The following is a 16798-nucleotide window of genomic DNA, read 5'->3' as shown; positions in this document are numbered from 1 at the left end:
ATCTGAGCTGGCTGTAAGGCAGCACTGAGCCTCAGGAGTGGAAGATCTGCCCCRTTCAAAGGAACGGTCTCCTTGGCTTGCAGGGTAAGAGAATGAACATTTTATATCTTTTCACTGTTTGGTTGGAGAGCAGGGCAGTGAGGTGCTGGATCACAGGGATCCCTGTGTGACCTTTAAAGGCCACCATCATGCCAGAGGCTGKTTGTTTGAGGTCACTGTTTGCCCACGCTAAACCACCTCTGCCTTGGGACTCCCCAGTACTGCCATTTAGCACATTTTGCTTTCAAAGCAAGGTATAGCCGGGATGAGGAAATGAAAGAGGAGGAAAAAGAAGAAGAGAAACTATCAATTCACATACCCGATCAGCCTCCTTGCATGGGCTTTATCGTGCCCTCTTTTTCCAAAGAGCAACAGATTTACACTACAGGGAACCCTGAAAGGGTCCAGAGAGCTCTTGCAGGGATTGCTCATTCAGTGGTGCCACTTTCCCCATTAGGCATTTCTGGAAAAGAAAACRAGCTTTTATTTATGTGGGAAATAAATGAGTATCTTGCCTTCAGAAAATGCCTCTGCAGACTTGTGAGTAGGTGGGAACACCAGACCAGGCACAGGCAGTCTTCTGCCAGTTTGTGCCAGTCCCGTTACTGCTGCACTGTGTATCAGTGATATCTGCTGCTCATCTCTGGTGCCTCCAGGCTCATTCCGGCACTGCAGAGGGTACGTCTGCCTCTCTGCTTGGTGATACACTGCCATTCTGTGTCCTTGATAAGGGAGTGGAGAGGGCAGTGTCTGCTTGCCAGGAATTCAGACTTACTCAAGAGGAAATTCAAACTCTCTCTGTACCCAGGCTCCAGCTCTTTCTGTGGCTAAGAGAAAAAAATTCCACTGACTCCTGGAACAGTTCACACGTATTTACATCTTGACGGCTCTTCACGGGCACTTTTGCAGTAGTAGCTTCTCACCAAGGCCAGTCCAGGCAGTGTTGCTGCACTGAGAGCTACAGGCTCCTCAGATCACCTGTTCCCATCCTCTATAGCAGGGCTGCTCTCTCGCTCCCCCCACACTGAGAGTATCACCGTGTTGAAGGATGCCGGATTTGCATGATGATAGCAGGATCAGGATCCCTCTGCTATGCCACTTCCCAGACCTTTCCTTTGGCTATTTCAGCTATTTACACCTTCTCTCTAAAGAGAAATACCATTTCTCTGCCAGCTGGCAAATTATCCAAGTCAAAAGAAATCTAACCAGTCCACAGTTAGCCTGACTGCTGACAGCTTCCTTCACATCACAGATGAAAGGGATTCATGAATGAAAACAAATGTCAGATATGAGCCCTCTCCACAGCACTAGTATGAGCAGCACCACAGTCAAAACCACAGGGCTGATAACTGCTGAACTATTCGAGAAACAGTCAACATCTTCACTGTGCTGCCACAGTACTCCATCCTCTCATAACCATGAAACCCATTTTTTAACAGGTAGATGCATCAAAAAAAAAAAAGTACTCATCCTGCATAAGAAATAATGGAGACCACCAGCAGCACTCCATCATCTGTGACTCCCCAGTGGGATGTGTTTCCCCAGAAGACCTTGGACTCTGTGGACATTGTTGTTCTTGTTCTGTACTTTGTATTTGTCCTGGCTGTTGGACTGTGGGTAAGCAGATACCATTAAAAGCTTTCTTATGTGCTCTGTTATACTGAAAAATATGGCAGTTCAGGTCTCAAATTATTTTACTTTGGCTTGAATCAGGCCACACTTCACTGAATTCAACTGAACAAGCTGAAAAACACAGTTTACAGGTCCTTTTCCTCACTTCAATCTGGGGAAGTGCCCTCACTACTCTAAAGGAGGGCTGTTCAGCCCTACTGTTTGCAAAGGTTTTGAGAACACTTGTATGGAAGACACTGTGTAAGTAAGTACAAAGTATTACTATTAATAATGTTTTTGTTCAACCAGGAAGGAATTCAACACAAATGCTGTCCTATAAATCATCCGTTTGTCCACAGTGAGGTCCTGACAGCAGATTCCATAAATTAAAAATACAGTTCATACATAATTAAGCCAGAAAGACATCTTTCTGTCATGGTTTTTGCAATAGCCAAAGGACAAGCCACTGTCATAAGATAGAGATGAGTAGTTACTCCCTTCAAATGTGGTGCATAACTCTGATGGTATTGTATGAAGGTACCTGAAATCTCTGAAGAACAAGAGTCCATGAGTAATATGTGCAATATCTAGCATTTCTCCTGGCTGCACCTGACAATTAGAGATGTCCATAGTTCTTGTCTAAAATCTGCTTGGATACCTCATGGATCTGGAGTGATGTTGTCTCCTTATTGCAGAAAACATTTAATCAGGATGCTGATATGATAGAAAAATTTGTGCATGGCTCACCACAGTGGCTGTTCCCCTCGTCCTTCTACAGCCCTGCAGGATTTCCAAGCAGCAACTGCAGATTCTTTAGCCTAAAAAATCTATTCACTTTCAATGGATGACAGTACAGAGTTTTCTAGGAAAATTGCCACATGCTTGGTAATGTTCTCTGCAGCAATTGAAGGGGTTGCTAAAACTTTTGTTCTGTTTTTCTGCTTTCCCAGTCCATGTGGAAGACACAGCGAAGCACTGTAAAAGGCTACTTTCTAGCTGGAGGAGAGATGGTTTGGTGGCCTGTAAGTATCTTTGTTAGACTCCTTGTGCCCCTAGGTTATAGTAAGCAGAAAAGCACTTTTGTCCCAGCAGAATTTATTTCTCCACTGAGAACAAAAGACGACTTCCATGTTTTGCAAAGGCCCAGTTATAATACCAGCTTTTTTTCCATATTCAAGGGAAATGGAGCTGCTGCAATATACCTGTCACAGCCCTGGCCCCCTGCAAGATCCTACTTGGTGGCTTGCAAAGCCTGTCTGTTTTGGCATGCTTTGATTTGGAGATTTCCAGGAATTAACTGTTAGGTCCCTGGGGCGGTTGCAACTTTACATTGAGCCAGTCTGCTAGGTGGGGTGTTTCATTTGGGGTTGGTCTGGTAAGTCAGTGTGWATTAATAAGGGTTTGATGACCTGACATTTCCATGTTACCTTCATCTGCTGCTTTGTTCCTGCGTGAAAAATTAGACATAGATTTGGAAGTAGGATGGTCCTAAAAATGCCCACAAATGAGCAGTAGGCAGTGAAAGAGTGAAAGAACCTGGAGAAAGGTGCCAGAGCCACTGAGCATATAGGCAAAAAAAGAAGGTGACAGAAGGTGAAAAGGATTTCATGTCCCCTGTAGTCAGGCATGAGGGTACAGGGTCACTGTATAACCTCTGTGGAACGAATGCACAGGGGCTTATGCATGCACTGGAACACCAGCCCACCCCATTTACATCCTTGTCCAACACCAGGCCTGAGAATAATGCTTTATGCCAAGGCCAGATCTGACTTCCTGTTTCTTTCTCCAGGTGGGTGCATCCCTATTTGCTAGCAATGTTGGAAGTGGCCACTTCATAGGTCTGGCTGGGTCAGGAGCAGCATCAGGAATCGCTGCAACAGCCTACGAGTGGAATGTGAGTGTGGCATGGCAGAAGCACATCTCAAGAATGCTGGAAGCTGGCTGGGGTCATTACATGCGGCACTAACACACATCCACCTGCAGCTCTGTGAGAGCACAAAGCTGTTTCTGTATTATGTAGTTTTGAACTAAGATTGTTTGGGTCTGTTCAATAGCTGAGCAAGGGCCCTCCATCAGCTGTATCTCCTTATTAGAGGACAGGAGACATCCAATCCTCTGACATGTTACCATTGGGCAAAGTCACCTTTGGGTAAGTATAGGATCAAAGTGGTGACTACGCAGGATGCCATAGTTGTCTTCATGCTGTATATGGCAGCTCCTCACTAAGTACCCACACATCACCACGGGAGGACCTAGATCTGGCAGCTCCAAAGGCTCAGACTCCTACTGCGTGAGCTAGAAGTCACCACTAGCTGTTAGTGGTTTGAGGCCTCTGAGAGCTAACTGAGCCCCTGTGTCCCCAGGGTGTATGTATTTAATCCACCTGATCACAGCAATGACCAGCATCTTTGACCTTCATTTCCATTTGTTTTGCAGGGGATGTTTTGCGTTTTGGTGCTGGCCTGGCTATTCCTTCCAATTTATATAGCAGCGGGAGTAAGTAAATGGGATGCCTTGTGTGCATCAATGATTTGCTGATTTTTAAACCACCTGTTTGGCTCATGGGTTTAACTATTCCCTAGTGCACCTGTGTTTCATTTGGAAGGCAGAGAGCAAACCATGGTGCACTAGACTGGTCTATGGTCTGGACTATTACAGGACCAGGGCCGTGCAGATTAGACATCGCCTGGGAGCAGTAGGAGGGGCTCAGGCATGGGGGYCAGAATTCAGATAAAGGAGGAATAAAGTGGATAGAGTTGCACCATCTTCCAAGGAGATGCAGACCCTCATATCATAGTTTATACAGAGCCATTGTAGCAAAGTCAGTGTTTGCTAAGCTGTTACGCTGGCATAAGTGGGCAGCTGAGAACCAAATACAAAACAGGGCAACTGACAGGAATATTCCGGTCTTCTGTCAGTGCGAACTACCCACCTCCACACTGGTGTTGTGAATGAGCCTTCTGCGATTTATGGCGGTAACTGTATGGCATCTTTTCTAACAGTATTTTCTCTCACATAGGTTACTACCATGCCAGAGTACTTGCGGAAACGTTTTGGAGGCAAGAGAATTCAGATATTCCTAGCTATTCTCTACTTATTCATCTATATCTTCACCAAAATATCAGTAAGTAGAAAATTAAAGCAGGCTGAATTAAATTCACTTTCAAAGTATGTACTGATCAGTGAAACTGAGAAATGCAACTGTTGGCCCTTCTTCATAGTAACAGAGAAAGGTGTATTACAAAAATACCTGAGGAAGACAGACTGTAATTATTTTGAGAAGCTAAACAAAAAGAGTTAATTTTTTTTCTCATGAAGGATCTGCATGCTTGCTACAGCAGGAGGGAAAGCTAAGGGTTAATATGCTGAGCARTAATCCATTCAAAAGTTAAGTGGTCAGCATGGATGTGTTTGTTGTTAGATTTCATATGTCTGGCTAGTTTACCTGGTTTATTCCCTTTGTATATTTATTCCCTGCATGGATACCAAACACTGTTATATGCAAGATGAACAACAATGTAGGCATTGATATGCCTTCTGGTGAAAGGAGTTCAGTAATTTATTGTTCCTGTTTGATATAGTGCCTTGAATAAATAACTGAATCAACCCTTGTGCAACACCTCACTAGCTATTTATTAACTATGCAACAGTGCATGAATTGGTAAAATCAGAAGAGACCCTGCCAGTGTTTTTCCTTTATGTACAGGGCCAAAGCGGGATGAGCAGTCCGACACATGCCTGCTTATGTTCCTTTTGAAACTGACGCTACTCCCAGTATTCCTGTGGGCACCATGTAGCTAGACTCGGTTCTCTTTAGAAAAACATCAGCCATTTGATGCAAATCTCTAATGATATGATTCCTGAGAGAGAAAATGGATCGCTCAGATGCCTTTAATCTGTCTTTCCATGTTTTGCAGTTTGCTTATCCTAAAGTTCTCCTAAAATGCAGCATTTTCACATAGTTGCAGGACAAGGTGGCTGCTGAGTTGGTTACACCCCAGTCCTGAGGAAACTCTTCCTTATCAGGTCACTGTCAGCAGCAATCTCTGTCACTGTGTCATCAGAAAGGAATTCACATTATGGCAAACTTCGGAGCTCTGATTGGTGGCAGGTCTTAAAAAACCCTGGGGAGTGTTTGCCCATAAGGGTGCTCCAGTTTTCAGCCTGTGCAGCTCTACCCAGTCAGCTCACTGACTTCTCAGCCGCCTGTTCATTGCTCTGGGGAAGAGAAGCCTACCCAACACATACCAATACCCTTCTTGGGATAGTTTCATCCCCATCCCCCCAAGCCAATAATAATAAAATCTAAACACTAAACTGAGCCTGGTTTTAATGTACAGGAGGAAGGGGTTGGGGCTGCAGAGGGATGTGCCATTTGGAGACGACATCGAGGAAGTCAGGAAGTCACAAGCAGTAAGAGACCAAGCTGGTCTCACTAAAAGCAGCAGCTTGGTCAGGTTAACATTCATGTTCCCTGGCACTACCAACTTAGAGGGCCATAGCAATATCATCATTGCAACTGTGATAACTATCTTTTTCACTAGGTCGATATGTATGCTGGGGCCCTCTTCATTCAGCAAGCCTTACACTGGGACCTCTATATCGCTGTTATAGGCTTGCTGGCAATCACAGCCGTTTACACTGTTGCAGGTACGTCACTGAGTTTCAGATCATGCAAAAGACATTATGCAGCATTACACATCCTACTTAGTGAGCTGAGTATATTCATACAATGTACCATGCATCCTCAYGCTTGTGATAGGAGCCCTGTATTTTCTGTGCAATCTGTTCTTTGCCATGAGCATGGACAACAGAAAAAAAAGCAATTGATAATTCACCTTTCGAAAAAATTACTCACCAGGCAGGAGTAAATGAATGCCATTTATAAGGCCATACAAGACATGGATACATGTCTGCCCTGGCATAAGGAGAAACTGTACTCAAGGCATTTGTACAATACCTTTTCCCCCTGGGCTTTTTGGAGGTATGAGTGCTTGACATGAAGAACAGTGGAAAATGGAAAGCACTGTCAATGCTTGGGTGCCCTTTCACACCTTATGAGTGGCCAAATGGAAAAAAGCCATGGATGGCGTAAGAAGCAAATCCCAAACAAATAAAGGTTTCTCCTTTCCCACCGCTCACCCCTGGTGATGTTGCTTGTAAAGATCCCCTTTTCCCTCCTTATTCAGCTTGGGTTTTGTCTTGGAGCTTTCCCAAGCATTTCCCGTAGAAGTATTTATACTGGACTTTGGCGTTCTAGTGTCAAAGGGTGACTCATTATGATTCAAAACATGAGATATTTCAGCCAAAGTGTCATGCACAGGAATTGGTCGAACTACACCACAACATGGTCAAAACACTCTACAGAACATGACAGCATGCCAGGCAAGGTTCTCAGATTACACTATTTGTCTTTTTTTTTTTTAAATTGTGGGATGCTATGACACAGAACAAATCCAATTTCCCACAGTTTTTTGCTTCTCTCATTTCTATAGGTGGCCTGGCAGCTGTAATATATACAGATGCTCTGCAAACTTTCATCATGCTGATTGGGGCTGTGACTCTCATGATCTTCAGTGAGTATTTCCCTGGGGTTTTATTACTAAAACTCTGATAGATGCTTTATCAAATACTACAGACATGCTTGATCACTACAACAGATTATTTAATTGATGTTCTGTGAACTGTTTTTTAAATATGTTCCTGTTAAAATGTATGTGCATAAAAATAATCTTCCATTAGTTCTTTATGTGGTAAAAATGGACTAGTCCATGAAAAGTATCTAAAGAAGAACTACATTCTGAAATAATATTATAGAGGAACAAGCAACTTCTCTAGTCAGCAGACTCACAGTATTAAGCTATCATCCAGCCCCATGTTAAAGTCAATAGCTTCTGATTTTAAAGAATGCTTGTGGAGAATCACCCATAGCAAACTACGGAGACTGAAAATAAGAATACAAACCTGTTAAGAAGTGATAACTACYTCTTATGATCTATTTTAGGCTTTGTTGAAGTTGGTGGCCTTGAAGGTTTGCAGACAAAATACTTCGATGCTATTCCTAGCAACCACAAGGAAAACAGTAGCTGCGGTTTACCAAGAGAAGATGCTTTTCACATTTTTCGAGACCCTGTTACCTCTGATCTTCCTTGGCCAGGAGTTTTGGTAGGAATGACCATCCCGTCTCTGTGGTACTGGTGTACAGACCAGGTATGTTACTGCTTATTTATTAAAATCAGCAATTTTGTTTGGTTTCAAGAACATGTTATTGGGTGATTGAATCCAATTACGAACCTCAAATTTGTGATAAAATCTGGACTGTTTTTCTATTTCTGATAGGAATTCCGTAAAATTTGATGGTTTCAAACCCAAAGCAGCAAAGTTTGATATGCACAACTAAGAGTTTTGGGAATAATTTCAACATAAAAAGGAGGGAGTGTGTGTGTGTGCGTGTGTGTGGTTAATCCCAGTCTAATTCACAGTCTAGAAAGGTTTTGAACTCCAGCCTTTCACTTCTTGTGAATCACCTGTGAATTCACACTCTTTCAACTTTCCAGGGGACTGATAGCTATCACTCCTAGTGAGAACATCAGAGCCAGCAAAAGTGAAGTCCTAAACTATCTTCTGATGTTCGTGTAGTATTCTTTTATCTAACTCATTTTGCTAGCTTAAGACTCTGTCTGGTTTAACAGAAGGGCTACTGGATTTACAAGAAATAGTTATCAGGTCAGGGAGGTCCCCAACAAAAGAAGATGAAAAGAAAATTCTAAGATGGGGTGTGATTAGTTTAAGAAAGAAATTATATAACATGGTATACTGCATAAGCAAGGGCTTGGATTTGATGACGCAAAAAGTGCTTTCCAGGCCTACATTTTCATAAGACACAGAGGATCTGAAGCAGGAATTACAAAGACACAGACAAGCTCTATTTTCATCCTTCTCAGATTTCAATAGTTTAGAGGAGAACAAAGTATACAAGTGCATAATGCAGGAAGTCTGCGCCAAAAGCAGTAAATGATCCAGCCGTAAGTTTCTGTTGAGTGTGGAGTAAAGAGTGTTCCCCACCTTGCAGATGTTACAACAGTGACAGACAGCGTGCTTGTTCTATCTGTGCAGCTGAGAGTGAACTCTTACTCTGGAGTAACACGCTGCACTGCCAGAGATTGCATGGCCAGCTGCAGACAGAAATCAGCACCACWTCTACAGCTAGCTACTCTCCGCAAGACAGCGGACCAAACAGATTTCTTAATTTCTAGGTCATCGTTCAAAGGTCCCTTGCTGCTAAAAACCTCTCTCATGCCAAAGGAGGCTCCTTGATGACCTCCTACTTGAAAATTTTGCCCCTCTTTATGATGGTAATGCCAGGCATGATCAGCCGGATTCTCTTCCCAGGTAAGTGCTGAAGGAGAGAACTGATCCCTCTATTTGTCACTGATTGTGACTACTCTACAGGGCTGGAACAGGCTCTACAGAATAAGTTAAAAGGTTGAAATGCATCAAATGCCCAGAATATGAAGAAATTTTCCTTCAAATACAAACAGGACATCCTCATGCAGGAGACCCCAGACATATACTTGTAAAATGCACCGCTATGTGTGCTAGAGCAGTTTGCTATCATCCTTTCTCACAGCAATCTTGCTGATCTATTCTCAGCTCGCTACCTGTAGCTGCTCTTCTGCATTCTGAGCATGCACTCAGGCCCCTCCTGCACCCAAAATGTTACTCTTCCAGGAATTCAAGTTTGAGGCACTCAGAGAAAGCCTGATATACCACCTAATATACCACCTTTACAACCCCTGAATGCTGTAAACTGCTCATTAGGTGAGAACATGTGCATATGCCTATCCATGAAGAAGTGTGCCAAAAGTGGGTGGATAGCCTTAATTCTCAAATGAGCAACATTCCGAGAGAAGAAGCAGACATACAAGACAGGTCAGCTACTTCTATTGATAGTATCTTTTGCAAGGAAGAAAAAAAAGGAAAAAGGGGGAAGCCTGGTGCTGCTCTTCTCTCACTGTGTTGAGATAGTTCTGCATTATTTGCTGGAAGATTTCCAAGCTTTCCAATATCCAGTATCTCAGAGAATATTTTACAACATTTAGTAGACTAGCTTATAGTTTAGATATAATTGTTTCTGGTGATTACTGAATATTGCCTCTCCCTCCCCCTTGCTTATTTTAGATCTGGTGGCTTGTGCAGACCCAGAAATTTGTCGAAAAATCTGTGGCAATCCATCTGGCTGTTCTGATATTGCTTACCCTAAGCTGGTCATAGAACTTCTGCCTGTAGGTAAGGAGCCTGGTATCAGCGCTGGCACGGGTAGATTAGTTATCTGTGAGAAATGTGCAAAGAGGAAAGTACCCTGCAACTATAATTTCAGTGGGGTTTATATTGGGCTTGATGAGACAGTGGTAAGAGACAGCATGCAACAAGAGAGATGGGAGAAGATCCAGTATCCAGAGGTCTAGTCCAGTCAAATTCAGATGAAAGACAAAGAGCAGATATTTAACAATGTGAAGAATCAACTGTTAAAGCAATGTACACAGGGCCTCCCTATCACTGGCCATTTTAAAATCAGGACTAAAAACAATTTTTAAGGTTTGYTCTAGTTCAGGGAAGAATTCAGGGACATCCTACAGCTGGTGTCATTCAGGAGTCCAGACTGGTTACAATGGTTCCATCTATCTGCCATCTATCCCTAGCTGAGAAGCAATGTATCCCACATTCAGCACATCCAATTCCATCTCCAGGCTGTAGCAAGTCCTCTAAGGACTGGGAGCTGCAAAGCCAAGTACTGAGATACCCCAAGGGGGACATGATCACAGAACGGTGAATAGATAGGTTCTTGCTTTCTCTACAACTCAGCTGAACCCTCCCAGTCAGCCAGCAATGACTCTGCAGTCCCAGTTCAGAAAGGAAGAAGCCTGAGTCACTGCGCCTGTGAATCCCCTTGCTGCCTGCCTGAGGCTCCCGAGGACCTGGTGTGGGCCGTACTGTTGGAACAAAGGGAGGAAGCTGCAAGATTTTATCTGAGAGTTTTTGTTCACGAAGATGCCTAACATGGTCTTTACCTGTACTGTCCTTTGAATGGCTGTACTTCTCCTTTTGCTTCCAGGACTTAGGGGCCTGATGATGTCAGTGATGATAGCAGCTCTAATGTCCTCCTTGACTTCCATCTTTAATAGTGCCAGTACCATTTTCACCATGGACCTCTGGAAACACTTACGGCCTCGCTGTTCCGAGTGGGAGCTCATGATCATTGGCAGGTAAGGAAAGCTAGGACATGCCACATTGTATCAGAATCTGAGTATTGGAGAAACCTCTCAGCACACCTTGTTCCCTGCTGCCCCTGTATAGTATCTTCAGTATCCATTGCTCCACATCAAACGGGAAAAAATGAAAGAAGAATTTGACCCCTGTATGTCAGACATTTTTCTTTGGAGCCACTCTTGCACTCTTCTTATTAGATGGGTAGGGGAGAATCTGGCTTAGTCAGTCAACGCCAGTAGAGCAAAACCAAGATTTCATAGCACCAAGATACACAAGCATAGGCATGAATCGAACAGGCAGAGAGGATGCCTGGGGAAACCTGAGTGGTGYTGCAAAATGGGCAAGGGATCCAATACAGGCGAGGAAGGGCTGAATTCTGGGAAGAAACATATTGCACAGGTTTGTTGGAGGACTGGAGTGGAGGCCCTCTTATTACAAGAGCTCTTGCTAGGAGACGTGCAATCTGAACAACTGAAAAAGAAAGGTCTCAGCTAACAATAAMAGCATCCTTTTCCTGCACAGGGTCTTTGTGCTGCTGCTCACTGTGGTATCCATCCTGTGGATCCCATTGGTACAGGCTGGCCAGGGAGGGCAGCTCTTTATTTACATCCAGTCGATCAGCTCCTATCTGCAGCCCCCAGTGGCAATGGTGTTTATTCTGGGTTGCTTCTGGAAAAGAGCAAATGAAAAGGTAACAACTCTGTTGCGCTCAGCACAGCTGCCTTTGTGGTCTCTCTGTCCTCATGAGAGTCCTGCAGTTCAGACCACAGCCCCAGGGTGCAGTTCCATCTGCTCTTGTGGTGTTCGGGAGAATTAATGCACTCAGTCCACTGCAAAGCCCAAGCAACAATCAGCCCCTGGCAGAAGGGAGTTTTCCCTGCTGTTCTCCAGACTCCACTGTCATTTCAGAAAGAGTGAGATGACTGCGTTACTCAACAGCAGGGTCCTTCACAAATCTTGGAGCCAGTAAGGGGCTGATTAGCCATGCACTTCTTTAGTACATGGACTATCATGGTACTAACAGTACCATCTGCATCATGGGGCCTACCGAAAGCAAAGTGAGCCCAAGGAGTTAAGGAGGCAGACGAAATGGCAGTAGGAGTGCAAAACCTACAGTTCCGCCAAGAAGACTGGTGCTGGGAAAAGGGGAAAGCCAGGATCTGGAGTATCTGGGAATTCTTCCCTAACAGGGCTTCTGTTCGTTGGGAGTAGTTGAAAGCACCCCATGGCTAAGACAACCATTGGGATACAAATATCACTCTTCAAAGTATTCTGGCATAAGCTGTTGTATCTTTCCTCCATACCAAAATTAAGGAGCCATTTGACCCCGCACAAAAGAGGTATGAGGCTACTGTAACAGCACCAGCGGACCTCGATAAGCAGCAAGAGCACGAAAGGAAAGAGAGGGAAGCCCCCTCCCAATACAGCAAAGAAAAAGCTTGGCCAGTTTATAGCCTAAGAACAGACAAGGGTACTGAGTGGATGTTTGTTTCTTGTTCCAGTAAAGAATAACCTTCATTTCCTAGGGTGCATTCTGGGGCCTGGTGATTGGGCTGCTGCTGGGCTTCATTCGATTGGTGCTGGACTTCATTTATCCAGAGCCCCAGTGTGGAGAGACAGACATCAGACCAGGTGTGGTGAAATACATGCACTATCTCTACTTCTCCATGGTCCTAGCTGCGATTTCTACAATCACTGTGCTGGTTGTGAGCATGCTCACAGAACCCCCCTCGGAAGAAATGGTGCGTCACCCCCTAAGATTTCTTTCATTACTTTTGTTTCCAGGATGTCCCACATTACATCTATGGGAATAACGTGGAGATGAATAATGTGGAAACAGAGGTTTCCATTCATTCTTTATTTATGAAAATGCTTGCAATAACCTATAACGCAATTCCATCTCTGCTCCAGCAACCTGCTGCCTTACCATTTAAGATTTTGGTCCCATCAATCCAGAGTCCCACCCCGGCGAGTGGTCAACAGTAGATGCTAAGAGCCATTCTTAAGTCCAAACATGTATGTTTAACCCATGATAAATTAGCTCTTTCCCTCTATTTTCCAAGAAATTCCAGCTTCTGGGTCATCTTTATCAACTCTCTTATTAATTTAGTGAGGAACCATTTTTCCTTGCAGAAAAGAGAAATCAAGGGCAGAGAGCATACTTCCTCTGGAACAGGTTTGTGCCCGTTTGACTATTCTCTATAGACACACTAAGGCTACGGAAAAACAGAAACAGTAGAAAACAGGGCCACAGGGGACCTTTAGAAGTCATACAGCTGGCGCATCCTCTTGTTTCAAGACAGCACTAACTATACCTGACACATTTCTGAAAGACCTGTGGCTAACATATTCTTAAAAATCCCCAGTGATGGAAAGTGCCTGGAGAGGTGTGCGATCAAATCAAGAGCTTATGTGCCACCTCAGTAGAAGCTTTTCCTCATCTCCAACCTGAATCTTTCTAGCTTCAAATTGTGCTCACTCCTTACTGTCGGCCAGTCATGGATATCAAGAACATTCCTCCTTAATGAGTCTTTTGCATATTTGAAGAAAATGATCATATCTCCCATCTGTCTTCTCTTTTCTAAACAACCCCGGTTCTTTGAATCATTCCTCACTGGCCACAATTTCCATTCTTTTGCTCTCTTCTTGGCCTTCTCCCACTGACCCACTTTCAGTCTACATCCAGTGGTGGCCCCATGCAGAAATGCCTCATCCTCAGTAACAAAAAGTGAAGAATAACATCCTTCAGCGAGTATATCTGTATAAACAGCCAGCATGTTCCATACAAAACTAAAATCAACATGCAGAACTCCAATGGCAGCCATCACTTCTGTACTTACCAAGAGAGCACTTAACTGCTCACCTGCTCCAACACAGCTGGGGAACAGATTTTGATCCCTTAAAAAAGTATTCTCTCTCCAAGCTGCTATACTGCTGAGGTAGTCCTTTAAACAGCCATGAAAGCAGTTTTCTTTAACACCACTCTTCATGCCATCAGATAAGTCGGCTTACCTGGTTCACACGTGGGGATCTACCAGTCAAGCAAGACCTAGCAGTCAGCACTTCCCCTGACGCTGGAAACGGAGTGTGTGAAGCTGAGCGTCCAGCTTTCCAGATTGATATAAGCATTGCCTCTGAAAATAGTTCAAATGATAATAAATGTAAGTGCTCCAACACCATACTCAGTAACACCTAAAATTAACAATCCTAGGTATTAGGTAAAGGCTCTGAAGACAAGAAATATTAAAACTGCTTCCTCTGGATTTCTGTATCTTCAGGGTATGCTAAGAGGTTTTTACATGATGGTTTTAGCTAAGCATAAGCTTAGTTTCTTTTACATCTCTTGATGGCATTACATATGCTTGAAATCAGGAAAGGAGCTAGATGGGATAGAGAGCCATGCCCGTTATCCTGCACTAGAGACTAGCGCTATTTGCACCTGCTGCAAGGAGAGTTGGTTGAGAAAAAGGGGGGGGGGCAAAAGACAGTCACAATTATTTTCATGAAATTCCATTTCTGTTTTTCAGTGATGTTTTCTGATCGGCTCTAGCAGCAGGGAGAACACAGAGCCCTGGGCGGAGTACTTGACAGATCAGTGAAGGAGGATTTACATTTTTTAAAACTTGTACTTGTCGGTATTAGGTACCCACATGCATAGCAACTCATTCTGCACTTTCCAGCGATGATTATCATCACTTGTTTTGCTAAGCTTGGGACACTATTTATGTAACTATGCAGCTTTTGCTGTGTATTTCTGAGACCTAAAAAAAGATGCTGAAAAGGCCAGTAAGTTAATGAATTATTGCACAGATTTCCCAACTGCTGGGAAGTCTCACTTTCTTTGTGCGCTGTCATTACCTTCCTAGCATTTAGTTACATATGCCCTAACCCACACCAAAGCTGGGAGAACTCCATTTACAAATGCGTGGCTTGGAGTAACCCTAAATGGACTAGAGCATGCACAAGCAAATGGAAGCTGATGGGCATCAAGCAGTTACAGATAAGCTTTTAGGCTTGGTCTACTATTATTGTTTCTTAAAATGTTGAGAACAGCAGAATTTGAACTCAGATCTCCAGGGAAGAAGGAAACAGACACTACAGCCCCAAGCAGCTATTATTTGAAGGGCTTCCTTCATCTTGGTGGGGCTTTTGTATTCATTTAATGAATGATGATGCATTTTTGTACAGTAATACCAAAACACGCTGTACAGGATCATACTGATACATTGGTGGGATTTGTTTTATATCGGTGACATTTTTACCTCACTATTTATTGTCATTTTAGGTACAACTAATACCAAAAAGAGCTCTAAGTTGATGACAATCTTTCTGTGGCTCTGTGGGATGGAGCGCAAACAGGAAAATTCTGAGAACGTGGTGCCGACCAAACCTGAACCTCCAGTGGCTTCATTGGACGAGAAACCTTTGGTGAAACACATCCTGAACATCAACTTGATATTATGTGTATGTGCCGGGCTCTTCCTCTGGGCCTACTTTGCATAGCAGTTGGCTGTTTGATTCAAGGTGACATCAACTAATTTTAACTGGTGTAAATAATAATAATTAGCAGAGGGCTAATGTAATTTGTAATCCTTTCTAAATTTTATTTCTTTTTTTAAGAATAGAGATCCTCCTCCCTAATACTTTCCTTATTTTTAATGAGAGACCCAGTTGTGAAAAGGTGCTGGGCCTTCTTAGCACCATCACAACCGGACCCAAACTGGAAACAACAGGGTAGGTGTAAGGAGCTGAGGAAGGCATCTAGGCAGAAAAGGGTTGTTTGGTTATTTTAAACTTTAAATTATGTTCACTGGGATAAAGCACTACCTGGAATTCAGGAAATCTGGATTCTATTCCCGTTTGTGCCTCTACGACCAGCTATGATGTGCTTGATTTCCTTTTGTTTTGGCTCCTTTGAGGACTGAATAACGTCTCTAAGTGGTATAAAGSAGGACCAACGTTTGTTGCGAGCTACCCTGTGGCAGTAGCGAGTGGTGCTTTACTGACTCAGCTCGTGGTGGTTCAGCTTCCTCGGCGGACGTGCAGTAGACAAAAGCGTGCATACGATCAGCAGGCACTGGGTCCACTGACATTCCTGTGAGTTTGTGCTGAAGTTAACGTAATTCTTATTGTCCGCGTATACGTGAGTCTTTCATGCAGTATGACAAAACCAACCACAGTACCGAGGCGGCAGGGGCAGACCAGCAAGTTGACTCTAACTAATGCCAGCACGCAGCATAGAAACCAGAAACTGCAGGATCGGCAGTGTTAAAACATAATCGAATACACCTGAAAGAACTAAAACAACCCAAACAGAGAGCAAAGCAAAAGAACCAACTAACACCAAGCACCGCTGGAGTTGGTGGAGGGGGATGATGGTGCGCGTGTGTCTGACAACACCGCTTCCCCTTCTCTGGACAGCCTTTAACTATTCTGTGAGCAGTTTAACGCTGATAAAAACCCTCCACCAGGGTCAATAAAAACATTTTAAATAACATATCCTCGGAGGCGGCAGCCAGGAGGAAACATAACCTGGGCCGCGCTGTTAGCGTTGTACTTCGGCCTGCTTCTCGTGAGCTTAACCAAACGGTGTCCGCTGGTGGCTTCTGTGTAGCTGGAGACGAGCTCATTAAAGCGAGACCCCCGCAACCCCACCCGGTGTGCGGCGCTCGTGGGCGGAGGCGGGCGCGAGGGGCCGCGCCGTGGGGTGGCGTCGCGACGGGGGCGGGGAGGGGGCTGCCCGCCAGGCGGCGGCCGGGCGCCTCCGCGGCCCCTCAGTCCCCTCAACGGCTCCGCGCGCGCCGCGGCCCCTCGGTCCCCTTAACGGCCCCGCGCGCGCCGCCGCCCTTCAGCGCTCCGCAGACGCCGCAGCGCCTCC

General features: G+C 44.4%; 2 protein-coding genes across 2 annotated transcripts in view; both read left to right on the top strand.

Moving 5' to 3' along the window:
• The first annotated feature begins 1524 nt into the window (after positions 1-1524).
• Positions 1525-15423, top strand: SLC5A11 (solute carrier family 5 member 11). The gene is made up of 15 exons (XM_026085887.1): positions 1525-1656; positions 2601-2672; positions 3440-3544; positions 4087-4146; positions 4670-4774; positions 6195-6300; positions 7146-7226; positions 7655-7860; positions 8907-9042; positions 9832-9939; positions 10766-10916; positions 11443-11611; positions 12447-12662; positions 13919-14081; positions 15206-15423. The coding sequence occupies exons 1-15, from the start codon at positions 1525-1527 to the stop codon at positions 15421-15423; spliced, it is 2028 nt and encodes a 675-aa protein (XP_025941672.1).
• Positions 15424-16074: 651 nt separating this feature from the next.
• Positions 16075-16798, top strand: part of TEX47 (testis expressed 47) — a 5354-nt gene continuing 4630 nt past the window's right edge. Inside the window, exon 1 of the mRNA XM_026084675.1 lies at positions 16075-16099. Coding sequence (XP_025940460.1) covers positions 16075-16099 — 25 coding nt within the window. The remainder of the gene's footprint in view (positions 16100-16798) is intronic.

The sequence above is a fragment of the Apteryx rowi genome, unplaced genomic scaffold (assembly GCF_003343035.1).
Source record: "Apteryx rowi isolate R43461 unplaced genomic scaffold, aptRow1 scaffold_119, whole genome shotgun sequence".
NCBI classification, from domain to species: Eukaryota; Metazoa; Chordata; class Aves; order Apterygiformes; family Apterygidae; genus Apteryx; species Apteryx rowi.
The sequence above is the reverse complement of the archived record's forward strand: the minus strand, read 5'-3'. Positions and strand labels throughout refer to the sequence as shown.